This window comes from Chiroxiphia lanceolata, chromosome 18 (genome assembly GCF_009829145.1).
Source record: "Chiroxiphia lanceolata isolate bChiLan1 chromosome 18, bChiLan1.pri, whole genome shotgun sequence".
Classification (NCBI taxonomy): Eukaryota; Metazoa; Chordata; class Aves; order Passeriformes; family Pipridae; genus Chiroxiphia; species Chiroxiphia lanceolata.
Genome location: NC_045654.1, coordinates 14,183,017 through 14,201,682, shown reverse-complemented (window position 1 = coordinate 14,201,682; position 18,666 = coordinate 14,183,017). Strand labels below are relative to the sequence as shown.

At 45.7% G+C, this 18,666-nt stretch overlaps 1 protein-coding gene across 8 annotated transcripts in view; it reads right to left on the bottom strand.

The window, feature by feature from the left end:
* The window catches only part of ARVCF (ARVCF delta catenin family member), a 239,979-nt gene that overhangs the window by 87,814 nt on the left and 133,499 nt on the right, over positions 1-18,666 (bottom strand). For 5 of the 8 annotated variants that reach the window (XM_032705632.1, XM_032705633.1, XM_032705634.1 and 2 more), the window contains one exon: positions 6,796-6,834. The exons of 2 other annotated variants lie outside the window; for them this stretch is intronic. In XM_032705632.1, the coding sequence (XP_032561523.1) occupies positions 6,796-6,834 (39 nt within the window). Of the gene's footprint in view, positions 1-6,795; positions 6,835-15,707; positions 15,788-18,666 lie in introns of all 8 variants that reach the window. One more of the 8 variants, XM_032705639.1, reaches the window with a different exon arrangement.

Below are 18,666 nucleotides of genomic sequence, written 5' to 3'. Positions count from 1 at the left end.
GTGCATTTCATCATCTGAGCTATCATCTTCAGACTGACCCTTCTGCTGGGCCATGTTTTGGACAGGCCCTCAATGACCTTTATGCTGCTGAGCAGGAACTGGGCACTGAGGTCTCATTAAGTTCCACATTTATTTCTTCCATGATATATAATTTCCTTTTAAACAAGCTGAGATATGCCTGTTCAGTTTTCCTTCATTTACAGCTGTATTCTGACCTTCTGGAACCTGGACTTCAGTAAGGAAGCTGCTTTCATTTTCAGGTAAGCAATAATATTAACCCAGACCATGACAAGGAGCCTCCAGCAATCATCTCAGTCAAAATGCAACCTGGACAGCCTTCCAAGGTAATGGACAGATCTCCAGAGGTGATATGAGCAGGCACTACTTCCATTTCTATTGAAACCACAGAGTAACTCAGGGAACAGAATCAATCAACGAGAATAAGGCTTCTGAAGTCCTAAAGAAAATCACTCCTTCCAGTCTGTAATATTTAATCAACAGCAAATAAGTTATGATACATGCTGAATCCTTTGTGGTAGGGTTCATATTCATTCATTGTGTCTTCTGCCCACAGTTTCAGAAGGGAACTAGGCTCCAGGGATAAATACATTATTCTCCAGGTTTTTCTAGAAGGTACTGTATTTTGACTGCAGCTCCCTTTTTCCCACCCCACAGTGAAGCTTTCCTCTAAAGAAAGTAATGTACACAATACTGCAACACAGCAGAGACCAGAGCTTCCATTCACCTTCACACAACCCAGCCTTGCCAAGAACAAAGAAACAAACCAGTCACATGGAGAGAGGGTTTTTCCATTACACCCTGTCCCTGTAGAACTCCTCATGGAATGCCAGAAATGCTCCAAGGTGGGTCCTTCCCACTCCTCTCACACAGGACATCCACACATCTCATCCACCAGCTTCATTTCCAGCTGCACTTGAGGTGCCACAGCTCTTCCTTCCCCTCAAGACTTTTCAGAGGCAAACTCTGAAGGAGATGGAAGGTGGAAAGAAATATTTTGCTCTTTGAACCTTTGCAATACTTTATTACAGAAAATAAAAATAGTCTGCCTTTGTATTCAGAGACTGCCTGTGGGCAAAGGAAACCTTAAAAGCTGGACACTTACACATGAGCAAATTGCAAACTAGAGCATATTGACTTCAAATGAGCACTGCACTAGTTTTTAATCCCCTGGTTGCTTCTAAAACGAAGAATGAGGGAGGTATGGTACAGATCTGCATTCCTACAAGAGAAAACCATTGCTAGCAAGAGACTGTCCTAAGCATCAGAAAGCCTAAAAAGCTTGCCAAGTTCAAGGTAGATCTATCCCAGCACAGAGAAGCAACCAGACTGCATCTTCTGCGTGTTCCCTCTTTCTGTGTGAGCCACGAAGGAATGCAGTGAGGGAAGAGGACAGCTATCACCCAGCTTACTCCCTGAATTAGCTTCAGGAGATGGTGCTTTGATCTCCTAAGCCAGTACTTTCTCTACATCGCTAACGTGGAATTGTCACAAGCTACATTAACGTAGAAAAGATGCAAAGATTTTGTTATCTGTTTTTAGACTCCATCATTAAGGATTTTAGGTCAACACAAACTGCAGAAACTGGGACACATTACCCCTTTCAACTACCTTCCTCTGTGCTCAGCTTCTAAGGCAGTACTTAGGATGGTTTTTTTCGCTAAATACACCTCAGCATCTCAAATTCCACACGTTTGGCAGGTCAGCCTAATTATCCACAGCAAAACACAAGTTGCTGGGTAAGGCTGGAACACGACACCCCCAACAAATAGTGTTACCAGTGGTTCCCTGCCTGCCACAGGGAGGTAATTCCAGTTCAGAAAAACACCCTCATCCCTGTACCTTGCTGGGGGCTTTCAAAGCAGAAGCAGCCAGACAATTCCTTGTGCCAGAGAGGCCCCGTGGTCCTGCCCCTACTGCTGAACTCCAGAGCTCGTGTCCCAGGGAACACCAAGGGCCAGCAGCTCCTGAGGGATGTGGCACTAAGGGATCCTCAGGATCCTGAGGGATGTGGCACTAGGGGATCCTCGGGATCCTGAGGGATGTGGTACTAGGGGATCCTGAGGGATCCTGAGGGATGTGGCACTAAGGGATCCTGAGGGATCCTGAGGGATGTGGCACTAAGGGATCCTGAGGGATCCTGAGGGATGTGGCAGTAAGGGATCCTCGGGATCCTGAGGGATGTGGCACTAAGGGATCCTCGGGATCCTGAGGGATGTGGCACTAAGGGATCCTCGGGATCCTGAGGGATGTAGCACTAGGGGATCCTGGGGATGGCTGGGCAGGGCCTCGCTGGCTGGTGCCCACACCCCCAGCACCCCAGGGAGCAGGACAGAGCTGAGCTGGCAGCCAGGCCCAGCCCAGTGCAGTGTCACAGTGATGGGGAGGCTCGAGGGCAGCCTGGGCAGCAAAGCAGGGTCAGGATGAGGGGCTGGGACAGACAGGGACAGACAGGCAGGCCCGAGGCCGCTGTGGGCTCTGAGCTGGCGGGGTCCATGGCCACTGCCAGGCACACCAGTCCTCCTCCAGCACACACACAGACCCCACTGCTCCTCCAGCACAGCCCAGGCGTGGGCTGAGGGCTCAGCTTCAACACCAGAGCTGCCAGGTCTCTGGGCACAAGCCCCACGTGCAGCTGGTCAGGGCAGTGAGGTCTGCAGTGCCCTCAGGGATCCCACAGACCCCCTAAAATGGATGCAAGGGTTCTCCTGCAATAAACACACACATTTCAATGTGTTATCCCCCCCTGCAGGTTGCTGAGCATTACCCACTAAGTCCTATTCAAATAATAATCTTTGGCTTCTTCCAAGATTACAAAATACCACCAAATTACGAGAACAGATTCCAAAGCAGTTACTGCACACAGTGCCAGCAGTCTTGACTTCTCTCTCTGCTTTTGCCTTTTTGAGACCAAATCCTATCCTGCTGATCTGTTCTTGCATCTCCAGTGTGCTTTAAAAAAGACATGCTATTTAAAACACAAAGCAACAATCAATTTATCCCCAGTCCGTAAAAGTTAAGTGCAGATGAAACAGCTAAAGACCTTGTAAAATAAGCAAGAATCATAAAATAACAGTAATTCTTGTTTTGTTAAAGAACAGTGATTCACCATTTAGGGCACATATCTCCTAGGGCTTATTTTGCATTAGAATACTACAGCTTCTGTAATCATCACCATTTCAATTCCTAGAGTTATATTTCCATCAAAGTAGCTATTTTATATCTGTTTTAATAAAAGAATAACCTCCCTCGGGAGGATCAGACATCCTACCTTGAGACAGTAAACAAAATTCTTTATTCTCTGCCTATGGAACAATTTTAAACAGTCTGGAAATAATATAAAATTGCAGGAGATTATTACTTCCACTAAAGCAGTCCCTCTTCAAGAACACTGAAAACATGTACATGTACATTGAATCATCATTCTCCCCGAGATCCCCTTTGTTCATAAGATTGCAGGGCAGGCTATTCTGGCTACTCCTTACTTCAGGCTACTGTCAGATTCCAAATTTGAAGGTTTTTGCAAAGCACAAAGGCTGAATTCTACATCAGTGGACATACTTGTCCTCAGCCAACCCCAGCACAGACAAAGCTCAAGTGTTATCAGCTCCTGTGAAACACACTGCAAGTCTGGGCATAATTAATGGCATTGGACAACAATGCTAATTGAATTAAATGTGGATTCTGTCTCCTCTACTACTCTTTGTTTAAACTACTTATTAGAGCTTCAATCTTTGCAAAGCATGAGATTATTTCCAAGTGTAAAGCAAGCAAACGTTGGTTTTGTCGGAGCCAAGTCTCGGGTTGATGTTCTGCCCCACTGGTCTCTTTCCAACTCAGCTCTGCACTTCCAGCTCGCCATATCCTCAAGCTGTTATTTGCTGAAGGCACGTGGAGGAGAAAGGAAGACAAAAAAGACAAGTCTGCAGAAACACAGCAGTTGAAAAAAGTCTATCCTGAGATCTTCATCAGACTAGGACATCAGAGAGGAAGAAAATCACTGCTGCAGTTTGTTGAACTTGGTCTATTTGTGGCAGATTTTTTTCAGTAAAAGATCCAACTCCTCAGCAGCTGAAGACTCAAGTCTCATTACTGTCACATCCTCCTGCCTTGTCAGAGCCCCCTTCTTTCACCACAGCCCCAAGAGCAGGACAGTTTCCTGCGGCTGCCCCTCGGCTGGGACGGGCTCAGAGATGGGCACATGCTGGTCAGCTTGGATTGCAGCCCTGGCACTGCTGGGACACACAGCCCCCAGCCAGGATCAAATGATGGCACATCCAGGCACAATGGCTCTGGAGCAACAAAGAGCACAGGGACCAGCCTGGACTGCAACTGAGGCAGCACACAATGCTGGAAGGAGAGTTTGCAAGTCAGACAATGATTTAAAGATGGGAATACATAAATATCTACTTTGCTGCAGATAAACTGATCTCCATTTAGTAAACTTACTTTTCTGTTTCCTCATGTGAAATAAAATGTGGGTTTTATATATAATAAATATATATGTATGTATACAACAGATTCAGCTCACTTCAAAGTAACCCAAACACGTGAACCTACGAGAAGCTTCAAGCTCTCTGTCAGAGCTCTCACACAAACTCTGCCCTCAGGCTGGTCAGTTCAGAACAGCTGAGAAATGCCAGCCCCAAATGAAAGAAGGTTGTCCTGGCATGGGGTACCAGAATGAACTCAGCCCCACACCACAATGCACCAACTGTTTCCTGAACACTTACACACTTCCTTTGTCCTTTAGAAACACACACGACAAGCAAGGAACAAATAATGCCAAGAGCTTTTAAAGCACCAAGGTTAAAAGGAACATTTCAGCAACTGGAAAAAACCCTCAACTACAGAAGTTTTGAAAAGCCACAAAGAGCAGCTTCTTTTGGAAGCAGGCATGGTAATTCACCCTCTGAAGGCATCACACCTTTCAGGGAAAGCAAGAGGCGGAGGTGAAGGAGAAGGAATCAAACCCAGACAAGGCCTGGAGCAGGAATATTCACCCCTCCAGCGTGGCAGGACACACTGGGGTCTGTTCAGCCACGCGGGAGCTGCCCATCAACGGGCAAACCCACAGGGCCTGCCCAGCAGCCAACAAAGAGGCCTTTTATGCTATTTTAAACAATCTGAAGTGTCTCAGTTAATGGAAGACCGGGCAATTGGCCCTCAACTATTTCTAATTGACTGGAATGATGGATGAAGCTAAAGGGAAAGCTGACCCACTGAACTTTTCCATACAAAGCTAGAAAACTGAGGGAGATTGTAAACAGTTTATAAGAATGAGAAGTGGGAGAGGCAGAATCCCAGGAGCTTTGCTCCTCTCAACCTGCTGTTTTTTCAGGCGAGGGAAAACAAAGAGCTTCAACTCAAAGCCACAAACAACAAAAAATACAGGGGAAGGCCTAAACAAGTAGGGTATTTTTCCCATGCTCTCCTCCCCTTTCTCCAGTAGCTGCTTAGCTCTGCCATGCAAGCCGGTCCTTTGAATCAGAAAGGGCAATTTGTCACTTTGACAAGGTGTCTCTCAGGGCTCTGCACTGCCTTGCTCTGCTTTTCAGACTTGACTGGATGTTAACCATAGATGTCAAGACATTACATCTCAGTCAACCTCAACAGATGTGATCATATATACTTAAAACTTACACCACTCCTACTACATCAAGGCAATGCTCAGGAAATCACACATGCCCACTGATTTTCAGAGCAAAACCATCACCAGTAGCTTTTGTACTGCAAGGAGGCAACACTGCTGCAATGTGACAGAGCTGTCTGCTCACCTCAGCACATCCTAGGAGGGAAGAGTGAGGACAGTAAACTTCTAGGAAGGGAAATGGATGAGTAATAGGTTCGAATTCACAGCACCCAACTGTAGGCAGCTTAGCGAGGTGTCTAAATGCAGAACAACTGAATTCTTCCTCTTCAGTCAAAAACAAGAACAGAAGTCTCAGAGAACAGTTCAGACCTTTCATAGACTGAATCACCTCCTTGGACACATCCAGCTCTTGCCATTGATTATGCAGGGAAATGATATCAAGAAAGTATTAAAGCTGGAGGATGAATCCAGGCCTCAGAGACCTGATGTAAGAAGTCTGTGGCAGAACACAAAACAGGACAAGTGGATGACAATGCATCACTCAGTCCCTTAAACACAAGCCCTTTTCCCCCCAGTAGTTCAGCAAGATCAAGTAGTAAAATAGAAGCATAAATCATATAAGTCATTATTTTTAAGATGAAAATGGTACATGCCAAAAGAAAAAAAAGAAAGAGCCCCTGGCACACACAGTAGGCCCAGCTCTGCTCCTCTTAATGTCACCAGCATGGCTGCTGCTGCTGTGGACAGCCTGCCCACTAGGAAACCATCCTAAAGGAGCAGGAAATGACTGTCTCTCACCAAGACTTGTACAGAGAGTTCACTGCAATTTGCCAAACTACCTCCCAAAGACAAACACAGTCGAATCTGCTCACCCAATCTTTGACCAAACCCAGAACAGATCTGACCTGCTTCCTTCTCTGGAGCCACTCCTATGAACTAAACAAGGCTAAATTAGGGAGATTTTTCGTGGGATGAGGTTACATCACGGATTATAATTTTCCAGCAAGTTTTTTCCCTTCATCCCCACCTGCTGCCTCTAGCTGGCATTAAGGGTGGTGTGGGATGACTAATTTTACATTCCTTTCTGCAAGACAGGCATTCAGATTTCATTTCTTCTAGGCCCCACAGAGTTTGGGTCATAAATTAAACTGATGTATTACTAGAGATCCAAGTCCACAACTTACATGCACAGGGGAGTCAGAAGTACAAGTTAGGTCCTTCATCTAAAACAAAAAAAACAACCATCAGTTGGCAGGTGACAGCAGCAGGTCTCTTCATGCAGGTTGTGTGTCCCAGACTCTACCCCAGCCACCTTCACACATCATTACCCCACTAAACCAAAGTCTGCCAAGGCCCAGCAGTTAACACACCCACGCCTACTTGCACTGCTACAAAACTACCTTAGAGAATTGCTTTTAACTTCAAGGCAGATGTAAACCAGCTCTGCATTCCTTGAATTACAACCCAGGCTGGAGCATTATGTGAGTGTCCTAGGAGCCATATCAGATCAGTGTTAAATTCAACTAATCTCCTCACCCACCCACAATCTTGCCGGTAGATCTGAACAGCACAACCAAAATGCTTCTTGTGGCAAAACACACCGCCACAAAAGCAAACAAAGTAAGCTTTCATAATCGTGAGGAAGACAGAACAAACAGATCACTGATGATTTTCTAAGCCTGCATTCCAAGAAAGCCGCTCCTTAAAATAAATTATTTCTCATTCTTGGGAATACAAAGTGATTGACAATAAATCCATCTCCCAAGGAATGTGCTTGCCAGTGTCTCCCACTATCAAGCCCCAAAGCAGGTTTGCTTGGCAGCAAGGCAGCAGGACTGAGTCAGTCCAGACAGCTCCCCAGGAGACTACCCACCTTAAACCACACACTGCTTCTTCCCTCTGCATCTCACCCCTTCCCACACCTGCCCCAAACACAGCAGGACGTGTGAACAGTGCCTGGTTCCCATTGCTCCACAACTCCCAGAGAAAACCGGGACAGCGGGAACAGCCCCGGGCGGGAGCTCTGGGGCTGCCTGTGAGTCCACTGAACACCAAAAACCACAACTCAACAAAGCCAAAGGCCTCTCTGACTGCTGTAAACCTTCCAAATGGGAGAGATTCCAGCAGAAAGCCAATTTTCCCCAGTGTAATGCAGTTACTGTGCTATTCCAACTCCCCAGGAGAGCTCAATTATGCCTTTTTGTCCAGTGCTCCATTCAGTGCACGTGTTTTCTGTTTATGTCCTAACACTGACCTTATAACCCCACTTGTACATGGCCAGTCCTCACACAGACTGCAAAGACAGCAGGCAGACTTGCAAAGCCAGTGATAAACTAGCAATGAACAGTAGGGGGAAAAAAAAAGGATGAAAGCAAGAACTTAGATATTAGGGGAAATGCTGAGTAAGAACCTGTTCAGCCCTCGCATCCAGAGCTGTGCAAGGATGCAGATGCACTGCAGTGGGCTCAGAGCACAGCTAACAGAACAGCCAGAGAAAGGGATCAGACAGGTCTCACATCCAGCCCTGAAGTCCAAGCTATTAACCTCAAAAGAAGGTCAAGGGGCAATGTGATTACAGTTCAAGTGCCTAAAGGTATAATGGAAAGTTGATGGAGAACCCTTCAGCCTCAGAGAGAAGGCTGACACACACATTTTGTTTTAATTTTCAGACAGCAAGGGTGAGCAGTGCAACAAAAAAACCAACACAGTAAAATTATGCTGCTTAACATGTTGGACCTGTTTAAGAAACATGATTCTATTTAATCATAAACCTGATAATGGGAAGGTGCTCATGTGTGCACACACAACTCCTCCTGCTTGACTCCGAGGAGTTTTCTGGCTAAGAACAATTTATTTAAAGCTCCTGAAGGAATTACCCATCCCCACAGCTCATCCTCAGCAAACTGCACTTCAGTGCAATAGAGAGAATTCTGTCAGCCTGGGGAGGGGCTAATGAGGGATCCCTGCTCAGAACTGGTTCTGGCTGAAGAAGTTCCCTCTCCTCCCACCAGTGAGCAGTGGGGAATCCCCCTCTCAGCTGGCCAGCAGGACCTTCAGCAAACCAGAGCACTGTGTCAGCTGAGACACCAGCATCACCAAGGACCAACCCTCAGCCTTTGCTCTCCACAGCACAGCTCCCAAAACCTGCAGTGCCAGTGCAGCTGGAACAGCTGTGGGACAGCAGGAACCACTGACTGAAGGGGAAAACAAAAGAGATGAGCACCATCTGTCCAGGCACTCTCACCCAGGACATTAATGGGAACCCACTGGGCCCATTCAGGTATAGTAAGAATGCTCAGCAGGGACAGTCAGTTCAGCAAGGCCTGCTCTTACTGCAGGGGCACCAACCTCACACAGGAAAAAGTCATTTAAGCCAAGGTGGAAGTCACTTGCCCAGAGGTAAATATCTTCACTAGCAAAGTAAAACAGCTCTCAACTTCTCAGTTAAACGTGTTTGGCTTTTCCCATTTGCCACCAGCTCTGGTTAAGGATTCCACAGACTTGCTGGAAACAGGCACCTTTCTGTGACCTCTCTCTCCTACTGGCACCGTGTATACAGTCAGCACTTCTGGACTGAAGTACTTGAATTGTAAAACCCTATCACATTTGCCAACCACTCGATTATTTACACAGTATCTTTTTTATTATTTCTGATATGCTTTTGTTTGGCACTTCACAATGGAATTCAAACATGATAAAGACTAAGACAAGACGCAGCCCTGGAGTCAGCAACCTAAATCACTTCTAAACAGGTTCTCAGAGGGCTTTTGAGAGAGCCATTTCTCAATTAAACACACACAGATAAAACCAAGAGATCATATGGGATGAAATGAAAGACTTGCTATTAACAAGCATCAGTCAGAAAACTACATTCATGCTCTGAGTGCTGTACTTCCCTGCAGCTGGCAACACAAGCTGCAAGAGTGCTGTTTGAACCCAGGGATGGGACAGCTGCATTTCCCTCCCACTCCTTGCTGTGGTTTTATGGCAGAAAAGAGAATCTTTAATTTTTCCAGAGGAGTCCTGCCAAGCTGAGGCTACAAATAGGATATGGTGTGTTAGTAAACTCCCAGCCAGCTTGCTCACACTGTGGCCAGAACCCCTCTGAATGCCTAAATCCCCATGCAGGCTGGCAGCACTGAGCACCTCGCTGGCAGGTAAAGCAGCCTCCTGGGTGACTCCCTTTGGAATTCAGGATTGTGCAGGAGATGCCATTTTCACCTGTTCTGGCAGAATACACAGCACCCAAGGACCCTCTCTCCCCTTCCCTCCTTTATATAAAGGAACTGCTTTCCTCTCAGCCACCTCTGCTACTAAAATTTTGGCAGAAATGAACCACTTCTTACAGTGAAACTCCCTGAAGTGCATCAGAGGAGCAAAGTTCTCCGTAGAGCACCGCAGTCCTTGTATCATCTACACACAAAGCTGTCCTTCCCACAGGTCAAATGAAGTTGTTTTTTCTTCCAATTCTTCACAAAGAATCGAAAGATAAACAGTCATCCCACCCACCTTTTCTTTAACAGGAGGACAGACTCGATCAGCACAAATTCAGCAGCAGTGAGTCCACCACCTGTGATGAACACCCTGCCAAAAACACTGTTCCTGCCTCCAGGACTCACCTTGTGCTTTTTAATCCCTTCCCAGAGTCCCCAGCAACACAAAAACACATCTACAAAGGTGCTGCTGAACCCACAAGTCAGGTTTGCTCATCTGGACTAACCCATCATTTATAATGATATTATTAACAAATAAAGATGTCTGACAGAAATCCATAATATTCGACAGCTCAGCTTGCTAAATCAGGGAGAACAACAGGTACCAACAGACAAAACATATGCATGGAAGAGGGTAAGTGTGGCAAAAAGTTGCAAAAGCAATGCCAGAGACAGAAAAACACCAGAAAAAGATGAGCAGAGGAGAAAAGTATCACAAAATGTGAGAGTCTTTCCAGGGAGGGTAAAACCAAAACAATAAAGTACATCAAGACAGAAAAAAATGAGAAGAGACAGAACCCATAAATTAGACAAGGAAGTGTCATGTGGAAGCCAAATCAGTGGCTTTCACAAGAAAAAAAAGTGGCAGGAAAAGGGAAGGAGGAGAGAAGCACGAGAGAAATATTTCAGTCTGTAACTCCATCCTGTTAACACTGCTTTATTTCACTGCTTTATTTCACCGTAAAAGTCTTTTGATGAATAGGAGCTCCCTCCACACACAGCAGTATATTAAGATTCTTTATTAAAGCTTTCCGAACACCACAATGTCATTCTTTGGCTTTTCATGTGGTTTGCCTAGACTGTGTTTTTGTTGCTAAGCTCTCATTAGATGTGTATCTTGTACTGACAGGGAAGAGGTTATAAAATACACGAAACCTGAACGCGAGCCCAGGATTTGATTTTACACAAGTGAACACTCTCAGGCAACAGTACAATGCCTTGTGTGTGACTTGGGGATGCTTCTGCACACATTCAGGATGGACTGAGTGTGCCCAACTGTTCCACAGCAGCATGCAATTCATTTAGGCAAGTACAGAAAGGGAAAGGGAGCACAACTGCAGATGTATCCCAACCCACCTCCCAGCCCAGCAGCTCCTGTGCCAGCCCCTTGGCAGGACAGCTCCTGGCTCTGGCAGAGGGCTCAGGATGGGAGGAGGAGCATTGCCCCGAGCCACGGATACCAGGGAAGCACAAGAACAACACACACAAAGGTGGAGCCAAATTAATTAATCTTGCTTACAAGGGATGACAGCACGTCAGGAAGAGCAAATGTAACCATCCAGCTATCGGGGTGGAAGACAAAGATATCCATCCCGAACAGCAAATTGTGTCAAACACCATGAACACTTTGCACCCCACAGGCAGAAAACTAGCCTGATTCTACACTTAATTCAATTATCCATGTCAACAGTGACCAAACACATCAGCATTTACAGCTTCCCACCATTTATCAGTTCACACACACACACAAACTGAATCGACTCCTGAATAAGAAATCATCAGCAACTCTGATCATAAGAAAAAAACCCCCAAAACTATTTTTGCCAAGAAGTTTAAAGTGAGTACAGCTCCATTTGGGAAATTAAATGAAACCTAAGGATAACCGTATCATTCCCTTAACAAAAGCCACCAAACACATTATAACAGGCTCTCAGTACATCTGAAATGTGTTTGGAAACCCAGAAAATAGCCCAGCTAATGTGCTCTCTATACCCTCAGCAGCAGACGTTACAGCTACTCCTAATCCCAGCTTTGTGAACCTGGGAGACAGAATTCATTGTGCTTCTGGAGCTGGAATATTTTGCAGAGCACTGCAGTTTGCTGGCTTACAAACATGCCCCGCCAGCTCGCTGGGCAGAAAGGTTTCTGCTGACTTCACCCAGCACTGCAGTCACACTCAGCAGGGATTAATATTTTTCCCTGCTAAGGATCCAGGCTGCAGCACTAAGTAGGGAAGGTTACACGTGTGTCTGAAAAAGACTCTAACATTTTGATAGGTGATATATAAATACAAGCACTCAGGAGGCACTTGACTATTTCTTCCATGAAGTTCAAGTAGGATATTTAAATTTCAAATACTTCAGAAATGTTACTGCTTTTTAAAAGACATTTGATAAATAACTGATAAAACTGTTTTGTCATCATAAATGCATTTTATACCCATAACTTCTCTAAGAGGAAGTGAGCTCAACAGATAAGCCTCTGTATTCTTTGCAGACTTTCATGAAGAAATTTCACCTCTTTTTCCCAGTTGCACACATACCACAAGAAATAAAGACCATTTTTAAATGGAGAGTACCTCATGTAATGATAAGAACCTGAGAAACCATAAAGGGAGACTAATAAGCATTTCTGGTCCAGTCCTCTACCAGTAAGATCACATCTCAGCAGGCTGCCAATTCTGAAGCACTGCCATATCTTGCAATGAAGGTGGTTTTCCATCACAGGGATTTGCAATCCAATAGTGGGTTTCTGTCTTTATACTCAGCAGGAACAAAAGAAAATATCAATACAAACCCATATAACTAGTCTAATGGAATTTTACACAGTGAAAACAACTACTTCAGAACATGAACTGCTTCAAGAACACAACCTTCACACCTGCAGCAACACCACAGCACAGGAAAACATCACTGAAAATCACTGCTTGTGGCAATAAGCAGCATTTTGCAGTTTCAGCAGTCAAGTTCAAATGGTCAGCAGCCAAAAAGCTTTTTGTAAACCATCCGGATCTTGTTTCTAATAAATTTCCCAAGAAAACTAATTCACTGTCAGGAGCGGGAGGAGGGACGTTAAGATGCTCATCATCAGTGCCCACTCTACACCAGGAGCATGAGCTCACTGTTCCTTCTCCTGGAGCTACATGGACCTGATGACAGACCAGTGGACTTGTTTCTAAAATAAGGGAAGTTAAATGGAGGCTTTTAATTCAGCTGAATGGCCCTGCAGTGTCTGTTAACTGTTCAGCCTGCAGTGCTCAGTCAGTGCAGGGCCACATCCAGATGCAATTCCAGCAGTTCCACGCCAAGGAAGGCTCTGACAGGGCACTGCCCGTTCCACAGCAGCTCTGCTGTGCACGTGTACAAACAAACATGCTTCAATCCATCCAGCAGCCGTGCCCAGAGCTGATCACTGCAGTGCACACAGGGGTGAGGGGTGCTCAGAACAAAGAGCCCAGATTGCCCGAGCTGGCCAGGCTGGTCCAGCACCCCCAGAGCTGCAAAGCACCCTGTGCTGACATCACTTATGTGTGAGGACACTGGGGGCTGAGAGGCAGCTCAAGCATCAGCTGCACTCTGCTCTCCCAAAAGCCTGGCAGCAGCAGCCTACAGCAGGCAGTCCCAGCCCACGGAGGAATAACAAGTGACAATCCAGGAAGGCATGTTCCCTATCCATTCATGCATGCACGCGAGCCTGGGCCCCACAGCAGATGTGCTAAAAGGTTTTCTCCAGAGGAAATGTGTTTATTAATTAATATCTACTGAATTAATTGGTTTCCCATATGCTCTGCTGTGCAGCCCTGTCATTATTACTGAGAAGTGTCAGGTGTGGTGACTACCCAGGAGGTTCATCAGGACACTTCAGTCAATTCAAAAATACTAATCTATGTTTTCCTTTTTATCGAATTCGAAGTGTGTCCATCTATGTAGAAGTCATGGAAGAAGCATCCAAAATCTCCAATCCATAATCACTTAAAAAAAGCCAACACATGCCCTTACTTCAGACCCAAGAGTGGCATACAGCAGCAGCACAGCAGGAAGGTGCTGCTCTGAGGCTATCAACTCATCACTGGCCCCTGACACAGGAACCCTGGTGTTCCTCTCACACACTCACCTTACACTCCTTACACCAACCTGTTCCTCATAGCTGGCACCACCACAACCAAACTGAACTCTACATCCACAACATCCTCTCCCACTCCCTTTCACTGAGAGATGTACTTTTGGATTCTGACTACATCTGGCACAAGTCTGTACAGTGACATCATTTTTCTGACGTTATCAGTCTCACTGAGAGACTTCACTCATCACATGGCCGTGTCAGCTGGCAGGGACCACAACTCCAGTCCCCCCTGGCACAGCAGACATCCTGCACCAGCCTCTGGTGTAAGCTCAGGCTGCAGCAGCAGAGGAGGGAGAGCAGTGCTACAACCACCCTCTTCTGAACATGCACCAGTACAGGTTGTGCAACCTCATCCTGAGAGTTTACTCACCCAGATGGAGTTCCTCCTCCACTGCAATGCCACCTCTCCCAAGCCCCCTGGATGCCCCTCACAGTGCAGAGACCAGCAAACCCCTCTGTCAGATGGCAGCTCTCTAGCTGATTCAAAGACCTTTGGTGCTTATTTAGTCCAGGTCTCCAATTCCAGCATTCCCTCGTGTACACAATACCCACTTAGTCCCCTTCAGAACCCTGAACACCAACACCTATAACTACCACACCAGAGGTGAACTCAGACTGCAGAACAGCATCCCCGGCTCAGGCAGAGCTGCCACCCCGGCGCCCTCCAGAGACAGCCTGAACACCACAGCTCCCTCCAGAGACAGCCTGAACACCACAGCTCCCTCCAGAGACAGCCTGAACACCACAGCTCCCTCCAGAGACAGCCTGAACACCACAGCTCCCTCCAGAAACAGCCTGAACACCACAGCTCCCTCCAGAAACAGCCTGAACACCACAGCTCCCTGCAGAAACAGTCTGAAGTCAACATCTACAGCAGAAAAGCAGTGTTCCTGCTAAACTAAAATACTGTGTTCCAAGATTTTACTACTGTACCACCAGCACACCACCACACTGCCCACTGCAAACTGAACGGGCCCAAGGACCGGTTGTTTGACCATCATTCAGACAAACTGCTCTCACAGCATCAGAAAGGTCTTGGGTGCAGCAATAATGCCATTATTGAACACCATACAACCTGTACTCAGGCTGTAGTAAAAGGGGGAGAGCAGTCCTACAACCACACTCCTGTAAACACATGTTAGCACAGGCTGGAGCATAAAATCTCAAGCAAATGAAGCTGAAGACAGCCTAGCTGTACCAGCAAGACTTTTGAAGTGATCCATGTCAAACATTAGTGCCCAGCGCAGCAGGGTTAGGAATGCTGCAAATAAAAAGGTGGAAGGACTCCTCCTGTCTGGAAGAGTTGTTTCTGAAAGATTTGCAACATGGCTCAGGTGCAGCACTTCATCTTTCCCAGAGATGGCAAACCTCTCTCAAAGCTATGAGCTGCTCCTCTTTGATTCAGAATATCTGCCCCATGCAGTGATTAAGTCCTCTGACATTTCATTTAGGAGGAGATAATTCTCCTCCAGATGCTAGTAAAGAGCACACAACAGGAAAAAATGATGAATGTTCAGTCTCCAGCCACTGTGACACAGCACAAAGCTCCACAAAGGATTTGGAGGAGCTGTAACCACAGTACCCACAGCCCCAGATAGCACCACCTCAGTAACCCCCTGAGCACAGACCGAGCTGGTCCTGGAGGCACCTCTTTGCTGTTTAAGGATTCAGCTTGAGGGGATCTTTTCCAAGCACTTCACTTTGTTTTGGTTCACTGCTCTGCATGCAGATAAAGACTTCCTAACACATTTGCTGTCCACCTGGAAGACATCAATGATTCATTTCCAAGCAAATCAACTCTAGACAGCTCTTGGGCTTTCCTCTGTTTCTTCATTGCTTGCTTTGAAGAAAAAAAGGAATATCATGTAAAATCCAGCTAGAGATACTAAAACTTCGCAGTATTTTTCAGTCTCAGCACAACAGCTGGGGAGTCAAAGGTTTTATCAAAACTCCACAGATTAGGACAAATATTTCAAGTATACACAGTGCATGCCAGATCAAACCTTGCCTTCTGTTATATGAGTGGACTGTTATCCAGTGGACTAATTTGCAAACATAATTTTAACTGGTTTTTATATGAATCAGCCTAGGTGAAAAGATGTGAAGATGTGATTTGGAGCACAGACACCGAGGAGCGAGGAAGGACCTGCATGAGGTCCACACTGAAGGGAGCTCTGCATGCAGAGACAATTCAGTTGGTGGTGAAAAATGAGATCCATGGTGACTCCTGCCTGGTTCTTTGAAAAATGTCATATTGGTTCTTTGAGAAATGTCATATTTGTTCTTTCATGTCTGCAGTGCAGCTCTGGGGAATGGCTAAACACGGTCCAAGAGGCAACCAGCAGCAGAAGCAGCACACCCTCACTTCATTAAGCAGCAGCTCAGGCCCTCCCAGACAGCTCTTGCTCTCAAGGTATTGCAGAGGAGCTCGAGCAGCTCAAGCATCTCAACTGCCACAACACGAAAGCATCACAGAAAGGGAGGGGGAAGGTACCAGCCAGGGGCTGGTAAACAGGCAACACAACCCAGCTACAATTTAATTGATCTATAAATCCACAACTGTGCAGTCAGTGGAACCAAGCCACCTGATTCAGATTTACCTCACCTATCAGCCTCTCTGCTCCTGAAAAGGAAAATATTGCTAAGGCTTTTCAAGACAGTTAAAAGGAACTTCCCATAAAGATCCCTTCAGACAAGCGCTAGAGACTTCTTGCAAGATATAAATATACCAAAAGCTCTCAGAAAGTTTCTGACTCCAAGTTTTACTTTCCCAGAACAGGTTGTCAGATCAGTCCTTGATGTCTTTTGTAGCTGTACATTACCTGGAGGCTGACTGTTGGAGAGATACAGTTACAGCTTCTCAGTGTAACTCCTGAGGCAAACACTGTCCTGAAGGACAAACAGGGCTCTTTGGAAATCAAATTACACTCCTGGTAAAGCAGCACATTTACTCTGGAGAGAAACCACTCTTAACAACAACAAAATACATGCAAGGACAACTGTAATGCATAAAGTTTGCACTGGAATAGACTACAAAGGCCAGCACAGCTATCCCAACACAGCTGTCTTTGTCCAAATTCATAGCATTTTTCCCTTAGCATAAAGGTTTGCAACAGGAATTCAGGAGAATGTACCAGAAAATTTCACACACAGAACACACAAAACATCAAAGTATAAAGCAAAAAATAAATTCAAGCATCTTTATGGAATGTGCTTAAATACTTTGATTCCTGCCTGAAATTTGCCTCCTGATGGAGGAATCCACTATGACAAATTAAAAGTCTTTTCCCCACCCAGTTACCCTTCCAGATCTTTGAGATGTTCTGGGAATGGTGGGAGGTAACACCCTTAGCAAAAAACAGCTGGATAACCAGGGAAGTGCCAAAGTCCCAAAGGGTGGATGTTCTGGGAAGGGAAGGCCAGATGAACACACCCCCCACGCAAAAGACAACCGGGGGAACAGAATTACCTTGATTGCTCTGATTTAACATTTCTGAAGAACAGTTCACAGCCAGGGAGTTACTAATAGTGTTCTCCCAAGGTAGGCTTCACAGGACAGTTGCTTTTTGTCTCTCTGGAAACACCTCTAAAAAGAAAACCAATCCAGACGTGGAGTGCACACACAGAGCATCCACTGGTCTGTGCAGTCACAGTCAACGTGCCAAGCCTCTCTCCCTCTGTTCTTTAGAAAAAAGAAAAGAGGGGGAAGATTGCCTATGTGACATCCCTGAGAGCATCAGAAATTCAGTCAGCTTTTGCAGTAATCTCACTCACCCCTGTGACTGCCTTTGTATTTTCTCACAGTTCTGAGTCTGACCCAGACAGGATGCAGCACAGAAAAGAGTAAACCTGCAGAACTGAGGTCAGGGGTCTACACACCACTGGCAATTGCTGCTCTTTTTCGCTGGAAGAGGCAGTGGGCCACTCATGGTGTGTGTAAAAGAATGAAAGCTAAAGCAAACAGCCTGCAAGTCTTATTAAATTATCTGTACTGAGTAAGAACCAAAAAAAGCCACACGATGTATAAAGAGATTTTTAGGTTCAGTGAGAATGAAAGATCCCTAGTTTAGGACCCAGTCCCCAACTGGGAGGTGTCTGAAGTCCTACAGCTGACCAGGGGTTACAAGAAGGAACCATGAGCTCTGCAGCATAAGCAGTTCTGCTGACTGATCACTTGGGCCTAAAAACTTGTTGAGGGAAAAGAAACAGCAGTTCAGATAATGGCAAAAATGTAGACAGACTTCTAGGTGTGCTCTAACAGCACTAACAGTGCCTGGAATACTGTGCTACAGACATGATCTAATTAGACAGTGATTCAAATATCAACATTTCATGACTTGATGATCTCTTCTACTGTATCAAAGACCCTGAGAATTTTTTGACATTTGAGAAAACCAAGACTATTTCCAAAAGTTGCATGTGAGTCACTTGGAGTCTCTGATGATCTCCTCTAAAGGAAGCAGGCCATTGTGCTGTCCTTCCAGCAAAACCCACAGTGCATTTTCTGTTTGTGGTGTTTAATCATTAAAAAGAAAGGGGGAAAAAAATCCTTTTTGCTAGGGCACAGCTAATGGCAGAATGAACTACCTCATTCATCTAAATAAAGTCAGCTCTAAACCATGCAATAACCATTGAAGTGCCTACTTTGTTAATTATTTCACTGTTTATCTAATTCATTACGAGCATTTAAATAATAAGCTCATTCAGCATTAGCCAAGA